The following is a 9,316-nucleotide window of genomic DNA, read 5'->3' on the forward strand; positions in this document are numbered from 1 at the left end:
TCTTTCCGTTGATTGGCTTATTAACTATCCAGTCATGATTTTTATTGTGAAAAATCACATAGAGTTTGGGGGCACCCAAAATGCCCAACCAGTTTTTTTGGCGGGGAGGGGTATATTATCAAAATCAGAACCCTCTTCTCTGCTTGAATGAAGCATTATTCTTAGCGGGCAGGTAGACAGAGCTCAAATGAGAAGAATTTCTTCCCAAGGCACCATGTGGTAGGACAATGGTCAACACCTTGGCTTTCCGAGAAAGAAATCAACCACGATGATTTTATTGAGAAACACATTTTAATAACATAAACTTTAACAAATAATACATTATAATAAGTTACATTAAATTAAATTCAATCTTGAAATTCTCCCTTCTGAAAACATCATTATGGTGTTTTCATGGCTCCAAAGTAGGGAATACACCAAATAATCAATTAACTGACAACATCAACTAGCTCTTGAGAGTTAGGATGAACGGATACCACAGGTCTTGGCTCCTTTCTCTTCTTCCTGCCATATCACTGGCAATCCAGCCAGCTATTACTCTTCTTTAAGCCCAGAAATCTCTTGGTTGCAAAGTCAAAATCATGCTGCTTTGGACCATTGAATAAATAGAAGTGTCCTAAAAGAATAAATGAGATAGTTTAATTAAACAAGGGCCGTTGATTCCCAGCTATTATGAAGTTTTCACCTGTCTTGTTTCCCTTTCAGTTTTGATGGAATCTTACTAGTATCCCTAAAATATATGTAATATAAAAAATTGGAATGAGGAACTGGCCATTTCACAGTGATAAAATTTTCTAGCGTATAGTTTCCCTTTTTCAGAATGAGGTAGGTTGGGCCTAGACACATAAATTTATGCGGCCAAGATAAACATTCAGTTTGATTTTCTTTCACTCAGAAGCCAACTCTGATTAAAGTTAAAAATAGTTGACATGGTTATATTTAATAATGTTCCCTTTCTGTCACGTTAAACTTACACATCTGTGGTAACTTTTGTTCTTGGGACTGCTTACAGTTATGGTGAATAACTGACAGTGTTAATTACATCAGCTGTCTAAGAATATTTAAATATGATAAACCCATAGGAGGCATTCAGCATTGCTATGGTTTTTAAGAAATCGGTTGTTGGGTTTTCAGTACAAATGTTTTGTATTTTTTGAAAACTAAGTGGTTTAGATTTTGCAGAGTTTTTATCCAGAGGCTTTTCCTTGAGATGAAGAAACATTGAGACCAGTTATGAGAATTAAAGTTGACTGATTTTTCCCTCATTAACCTAAGTAAACCTAAGGCTAATCCAGTGGTGGGATTCAATTTTTTTTACTACTGTGGGTGTGGCTTGGTGGGTGTGGCATGGCTTGGTGGGTGTGGCTTGGTGGGTGTGGCAGGGAAGGATACTGTAAAATCTCCATCTCCACATGGATTTTGATTGGTCCATTCAGAATTCTGAATGGACAATGGATTTTGATTAAGTTAACAGAAATGATCTTACCATTATCTATAAAAGCAGCATCCACCTTGGAGCGAAAGTTATGGAAGTCAGCTGCTATTTTTCTTGGATACCCTTGCTCCATGGAGTTCTTTTCATCATCATACCTAAGAAGAAGAAAAAGAAGAAGAAGAAGAAGAAGAAGAAGAAGAAGAAGAAGAAGAAGAAGAAGAAGAAGAAGAAGAAGAAGAAGAAGAATTTAGAAATCTAAATTGCTTCAAGAATCCGTATAACTTTCTTCATTGGTATCACAAGCTAGCTTACTTGTTAGTTATGTATTACTTCTAGAATCAAAGGTTGCATAACATTTGGTTTAGTGGTCAAGTCTACTTTTTAGCTAGGGAAATTCATGAAACGATTTTGAATTATTCTGTTACTATTATTATTCAGACCTATCTCACAGTTGCTGCTGAAGAAAAATGAAGGAGGGTGTTATTTATGCTATCTTGAGCTTCTTGTGGATAGGTAAAATACATATCTAATGACTGTAAAAATAATGATATACATAAATGTTCATGGCCATGTGGCTTCTTTAATGCATTTAGATCATTGTCATATGAACCAGATGATCAATATGGACCAGACTGGTTTTTAGCCTAATCAAGAGCTCTTACATTTGAAAGTCAACATGTCCAGGGAAATGAATTTCCTCTGTCCCTTTCCTTAGTCTATAGTAATGGTAAAAATTTCCTTGTCCTCTTGTATCCAATTCTAGGACATGGTGCTCATCTCCATTTCTTGGCTGAAGGAACCAGTATTGTCCAAAGACATTTCTTGGTTGGGGGAGCCAGCATTGTCCAGAGATATTTTCCTATCAATGGTACCTATTAATCTACTCACACTTGCGTTCTTTCGGACTGATATGTAAAATACATCAGAAATTGACCTGTGCCACAATGAACATCTAAGTTATTATAGAGTGTTTGGTATAAGGTTTATTATATTGTTTATATTAGATTTAGTTTGTTGTGTTTTTAATGTCCATCTATTGTTCTTACCCCCGTTTTAGATTTTTAAGCTTTTTATGTAATTTTTTGGGCTATTTTTTATGTTTTCATTTTTTTTGTATCCCACACTCCTTATGCTGGCCTTTGACTGTAATAAAGATTTATTTGAACTGATATATTATAAGAGCACAGTCTAAGGCACAAAACAAAAAGATAAGTGAAAGTAATATGTTTTGTCTAAGCAGGTGTATCATAGCATGTTCCACTTCACTAGAAGAGATTCTGTGAGGGTAAAATCCCACTGGTGGAGGATAATTAAAATTATATCCAACCCAATAAAACAAAGCAAGACACATATGGTGCAGTTTGAGCATTTTAGGGTAAGGCAAGATCATAAATGTAACATTTTTCCTTTACCTCCAATAACGGTCACCAGAAAAGAAGTATACTTTCTTTGAACTACTGTCATAAGCTGCTGCATCAACTTTTTTAATGTTGTGTGGGAAGCCCAGATTCTGGATGTTCCTTGGGAAACCATGCTCTATAATATTTCCCCTGGAAGACCAATACTTTTGTCCTGTTAAACAAAAGATAACAAAATGTACACGTCTGTCAGAAGGAATAAAAACTTGGTTATGGAGATGGGGTGTTCCAGATTCCAGATTCAGAGAGTGAGTTATATTGACATCCACGAGAGTTTGCAAGGGTGGACATTCCTTCAACTAGTAGAGATAAGAATGCTTGAAATAGCATTAAGTTTACTGATCAAATCAATCCCCTACTTTTGGAGATAGCAATAAGAAAAATCAAACAGAAATCTTATCCCAGCCCACTTCAGTGATGTCACTGCATTACTACACTAAGTTTGTCTACTCTTGATCATTGACTGGGAGCCTAACAGATGCTACCTTAGGCTCCATGATTGAAGAAAGGTAGAATAGAGATTTGGGAATATACTGGACACCAAAAATAATACATGGGGCAATATTGGGTCCATATTTAGTTCATTTTCTACTATGCAGTGATCCATAGAAGTATCTCACATTTTCCCTTGGAACTGTTATTTGACATGTATCTTAGTGTCTTATTACTAAAGGTAATCAAGAAATGTACAGTACTCCTCTATGCAACATTTTAAAGCGAGGAGACTCCTTTTAGGGAGAGTTCCAATTCCCAGTCAAGGTCTCAGTTCAATCTTCAGGAAGTCCCAGTAGAGTTGGAAAACCTTTGGAGATCTGCTGCCAGTGCTAGATTACAGAGATCAATAATATGATTTAATGTGTGCTGGATTCTTATGGGACTATGCTTCCTATCAAGCTATGTTTTCAGGGAAAACAGCTAGATCCTACTTATAGCCACTTGCACAGTCCATCTTATCAGTTATCCCCCCTTCCTCCACATACTTTGGAATATTCATTATGTTGACATTGAAAAGAGGAATTATTTACCCTTAAAAAGAAAGACGATGTCCTTGTCTCTGTTTTCATATGCAGCATCTATGCCAGTGCTCAAAGTTGGCCAGAAAGCAGAAATGGGATCTTTCTCAATTGTACTTCGGAGGGGATTTTTTCTCCAGAAGAAACTACATTGATAGAAGAGAAAGGAGAAGGAACATAATTCAGGGGCAGAACCTGCACTGACATTTGCAGGGAAAGCTACTTGGATGAGTGGGGAATGGAGTAACCATATACATGATGTAATGACTATTATACATGATGTAATGACTATTATACATGATGTAATTAATTATGTGTCATGTAAGACTTCATGAAGCAAATACATTATTATGGCATTTGTATGATAACGTCAGGAATGTATTGTCATTTAACATGTCATAGTCTGATGTCATTAGACCCATATGTTATATATACATATACATATACATATACATATACATATACATATACATATACATATACATATACATATACATATACATATACATATACATATACATATACATATACATATACATATACATATACATATACATATACATATACATATACATATACATACATACATACATACATACATACATATATATATATATATGATTCTTCATTTAATCCTTGGCATCTGGGATAGAAAGATGGCTTCAGAATATTGCACTACATTTACCTGTCTTTAAAGAATATGGTTTCTCCTCTAAGAGAAGTCACAGCATCAAAAGCTTGGTCAGGGTGGCATGGTTCTGTTGATGGTATTTCTGTTGGGGCAGTTGTAGGGTCTTCCAATACATCCTCATTCTCATCATCATCATCTCCAGGAGCTCCTTGAAAAAAAGAGCATTAGAAGAAATTAAAAACAAGTGGGATTTACAAACTTTTTCAAGAAACTTTCTTCCGGTTGACATGAAGGGGGTGGGTGGGGTGTAGACATTGTATTATATATCTTTTCAACCACATTCATATGGTTAATAAAGGAACGGGCTGCTGGGGGGTTGGCAGGGGGTGTGAGAGAACCTCTAGCTAAGAATCTGTGCAGTTTGGAGGACCCCCAAATCCCACTCCTGGCTGGCCCACCCCACGCCTCCCACATGGCTCGTTTTGGATGCAGGGCACGCGCAGAGGTTCAGGGAGGGAGAAAAATGGGCCTACCGGAAATTTGGAAAGACCAAAAACAGGCCCACATGGCCTCCAGAAGGCCTCTGGAGCCTGGGGAGGGCATTTTCACTCTCCCAGAGGCTTGAGGAAAGCCTACGGAGCACAGGGAGAGCAAAAATACCCCCCCTTGCTGTGGTGCAGGCGGCGGACTAGGCCACACACACCATGGCCACGCCCACCCAGCAACCGGGAAGAGAACCCCTTGTTAAAATTTTTGAAGCCCACTCTGGGTTAATACATATTTGGCCTATATGCAGGTGGTATGAAATGATAATGTTTAGATTTTAATGATACAACATTCTCACATGTTTATCCTAAATTGGAAAATGAATCTGGACAATGTGATTTCTGATTTAGTTTTTAAGAAAAAAAGGAGAGCTTTCATATTTTTTAGAAGCTGTTTGATCTCTTCATGGTCATGTCAATTAGTATTCCATATCTGATCAGGATGGTCCCTAAGAATGTAGCATGAACAATAACATTGCATTTCAAAAATTGTGCATGTCTTTTTCATAGTCTTTCAAACCACTCTGGACTGTTAATCTGTTTCTTCAGCTGGGTATCTCTACTCACCATAAAGGCTCTGGATGCCTGCAATGTCATCACGGTGAAGTCTTAGGGCTTGGGGATCCATTGGTTGATAGATTGGAAACATCAGAGCCCCTAAATCACTGGAATGTTGAAGCCCTAATGAATGGCCAAACTCATGGGCAGCTACCAGAAAAAGGTTGGTTCCTAGAATGGAAAAGGAGGATCTCTAATGAAATTGATACTTACTATAACAAACAAACATTAATTCATTCAGGAAATATGATAGATAGATAGATAGATAGATAGATAGATAGATAGATAGATAGATAGATAGATAGATAGATAGATGATAGATAGATAGATAGATAGATAGATAGATAGATAGATAGATAGATAGATAGATAGATAAAGAAGATATAGATATAGATAATGAGTACTCATGGCGAATACTCAAGTGTAACTGTTTTAAATTGGCTTCCTGAGCAAAGTAGCCAGAGGGACTTCATGGTCCGCATAGAACTTCCAACTCTAGGCTTCTAGGACCTTAAAAAAGGACATCACCTTTTTCTTCAGTGAGTTATAAAAATGGGGAGGGAATTGCCATGCTACAATATAATACTAGTGAGCTCTGTTCATCTTTATCTGTCTGTCTGTCTGTCTGTCCGTCCGCCCATCCACCCACCTGCCCGCCCATCCATCCATCCATCCATCCATCCATCCATCCATCCATCCATCCATCCAACCATATGTCTATCAAATCTATATAGCCATCCATCTCACCAAAAGCCACTCTGTGTTTCAATTTTTTCAAACACATGCAAACATTTAAAAGTTTAAAAGGAAAGATACCTTTCAAATCCTTGGCCCAAAATTCATCTTCATCGAAATGGGTGTCCCCACCGGAAGCAGGTGAAAAGGCATGGGCCAAATTTCCACCTTCCCCATCAAAAGGAAAACCATCTCCGTGTACTGAGAAAATAAAGACATACTTTAATCCCCTGAGTGTGACCTTCCAGGCTACTTTACCTACTATAGGGTCATTTACTTACCTCTATTAACAAAAGATATTTCAATGTCGGCAGGTTTCCTATAAACTCTGGTGAAGGTCAGGGGAGTCACATCACTCCACATTTTCCAAGCTTTTTCAATTGCATAATCTACATAGCGGGGTTCCATGTCAGGGGTATAGTTTAGAATCCTGTGAAAAGGTAATAAATGAACGTAAAGAAGGTTCCATACCAAGCACAAGGAGACAACTTTTTAACATGTTTTAGTCTGGTTCAGAAGTGTTGCTTCTAAATGGATCCAGTGGGACATAGTACAAATAGACAATGTGCTATCAAACATATTCAAGTATCTCTAGTTTGGATTTTGTAATGTATGGCTGTGAAAGTTGGACCATGAGAAAGCCTGAGCACCAAAGAATTGAGGTCCTTGAACTCTGGTGCTGGAGAAGACTCCTGCGAGTCCCTTGGACTGCAAGGCAATCAAACCGGTCAGTCCTAGATGAGATCAACCCTGACTGCTCTTCAGAAGGCCAGATCTTGAAGATGAAACTCAAATCTTTTGGCCACTTAATGAGAAGGAAGGACTCACTGGGGAAGAGCCTAATGCTGGGAAAGATTGAGGGCAAAAGAAGAAGGGGACGACAGAGAATGAGGTGGCTGGATGGAGTCACTGAAGCAGTAGGCATGAGCTTAAATGGACTCCAGGAGATGGTAGAACAGAAAGACCTGGAGGAACATTGTCCATGGGGTCATGATGGATCAGACATGACTTTGCAACTAACAACAACAACAATCTCTAGTTTGGATTTACAGAGAAAGATTCAAATATGGTGAACTAGCCATTCTGCAGGAGAAATCATTATTAATATGACCAATAAATCCTGAAGGACCATATGATTGTGGTATGTTGAGGCTTGTAAGTAAGACTTCAAGCAGTAGTGTGAAGTGGAAAGTTGCTTGGGGTTGTAACCTGCCATCCACGGATCTTCCAAGGTATTTTATTTCTCTTCTACTTTTATTTATTTTTTGTTTCCTCAATAATTTCATCTGAACTTGACAGTAAAGTAAAAAAAGATAAACAATGGTGGGATTTTATGTCATCTTCATTTGCTGTCAAGTATTGGATTTATTCACTAATAATACTTTACACCCTATCAGTATCCTTCAATGAAATTCTATTCTTGCTAAAAAAAATCAGGAGGTGTAATATACAAAAGCTTCTGTGTTAAAGCATTTGTCAGTGTCTAAGATACTATAAAACTCTCTGTGGTCTTAATAATCCTCAAGTGGCATTTTAAATTCAAGAAAAGACTTTCACTTCTTACCTGTATGTCAGTGCTTTCTTTGCCCATTTAGGTGAATCAGGAAACATGTTGTATTCTCCTATGTCAGCAATGCCACACCTGGGTTTTTTAATAGCATCCAAAGTGTTTGCATCCAATTTGCCAGTCACTTTCAACCCCAAGAAATTCTGCATCTGCCGTATTTTTTCTGGAGCAATGCCATTCTTGGCTTTGTTTTTGATCACAGATGTTGAATCTGATTCAGGATAATAATGTTGTATGTATTTCTGAAATAGAATTAAATTGATTAGATTTTCCCCCTTATATGCAGTTTTCCTATTTCAGAATGAATCTCCCCATCTTAGCCTTTGTTGTAAGCAATAACAATAATTAAAGTAAAGGTAAAGGTTCCCCTCGCACATATGTGCTAGTTGTTCCTGATACTAGGGGCGGTGCTCATCTCCGTTTCAAAGCCAAAGAGCCAGCGCTGTCGAAGACGTCTCCTTGGTCATGTGGCCAGCATGACTAAATGCCAAAGGTGCACGGAACGCTTTTACCTTCCCACCAAAGATGGTCCCTATTTTTTCCTTGCTTTTTTTACATGTTTTCGAACTGCTAGGTTGGCAGAAGCCGAGACAAGTAATGGGAGTTCACTCCGTTATGCAGCGCTAGAGATTCGGACCGCCGAACTGCCAACCTTCTGATCGACAAGCTCAGCATCTTCACCACTGAGCCACTGCGTCCCAATAAACAATAATTATAAATTGCAAAATTCCCCAATCTGTTATCTTCAGATACCTAGGAAGACTATTCATAATGCCTAGATAGCATAACCACTAAGTAAGAAATATCAGGTCTATCCAACATAGACAACAAGCTGCAGAGAAGTTAGTCATAATACAGATGTTCTAAGCTTATAATCATACACAGGTATAGAATAGGAGATCTTCCAGTTGTTGCTGAATTACCCTTAGTCATAGAGGTTTGAATTACTAAGAGATATAACTGAGCAACAGCTGGAGGACCAGAGGTTCTCCATCCTTATTTATGAATTACTATCAACCATTACCTCAGCAAGTTTCCTGTCCCTTCTTGAAATTCTCTCAGTCTCTTGACCTATGGGCAAAGCCCAAGAAAACGTTCCAAATAGTGCGATTGTTAGCAACAAATTCATTTTCAGCTTCACCTCTGTGTTCCAAATGTGAAGTCACAAAAGTTTTCAGCTGCTGGAAGTGGATCTGTGTATGTAACGTACTAAGTCTTCCTCTATATATACTTCAAGCCTGCTGCATAAAATCAACAGTGATATGACTCAGAGCGCTAGAAGTTTGTTGATTTGTCAAAGACATAAAATGATGCTTTGGAATGACACATTATATTGACTGCACAAACTTATTGTGCAATTGCAAACAAAGTAGCTGGGAATCATCAAGCGGGATTTTTTTCACCCGGGGCTGAG

The 9,316-nt window shown here is 38.0% G+C and overlaps 1 protein-coding gene across 1 annotated transcript; it reads right to left on the minus strand.

Annotated features, from left to right (window-relative positions):
• Window positions 1-269: 269 nt before the first annotated feature.
• On the minus strand, window positions 270-9,095 carry LOC106544084 (stromelysin-1). The gene is made up of 10 exons (XM_087722078.1): window positions 8,927-9,095; window positions 7,900-8,144; window positions 6,617-6,765; window positions 6,417-6,536; window positions 5,610-5,771; window positions 4,552-4,705; window positions 3,879-4,012; window positions 2,848-3,007; window positions 1,487-1,590; window positions 270-616 (listed from the first exon to the last, which is right to left on the minus strand). The coding sequence occupies exons 1-10, from the start codon at window positions 9,029-9,031 to the stop codon at window positions 513-515; spliced, it is 1,437 nt and encodes a 478-aa protein (XP_087578204.1). The 5' UTR covers window positions 9,032-9,095; the 3' UTR covers window positions 270-512.
• Between the last annotated feature and the right edge of the window lie 221 nt (window positions 9,096-9,316).

Source organism: Thamnophis sirtalis, unplaced genomic scaffold (assembly GCF_051295495.1).
Source record: "Thamnophis sirtalis isolate CommonGarterSnake01/CBP01778 unplaced genomic scaffold, rThaSir2_p1.2 scaffold_8, whole genome shotgun sequence".
Classification (NCBI taxonomy): domain Eukaryota; kingdom Metazoa; phylum Chordata; class Lepidosauria; order Squamata; family Natricidae; genus Thamnophis; species Thamnophis sirtalis.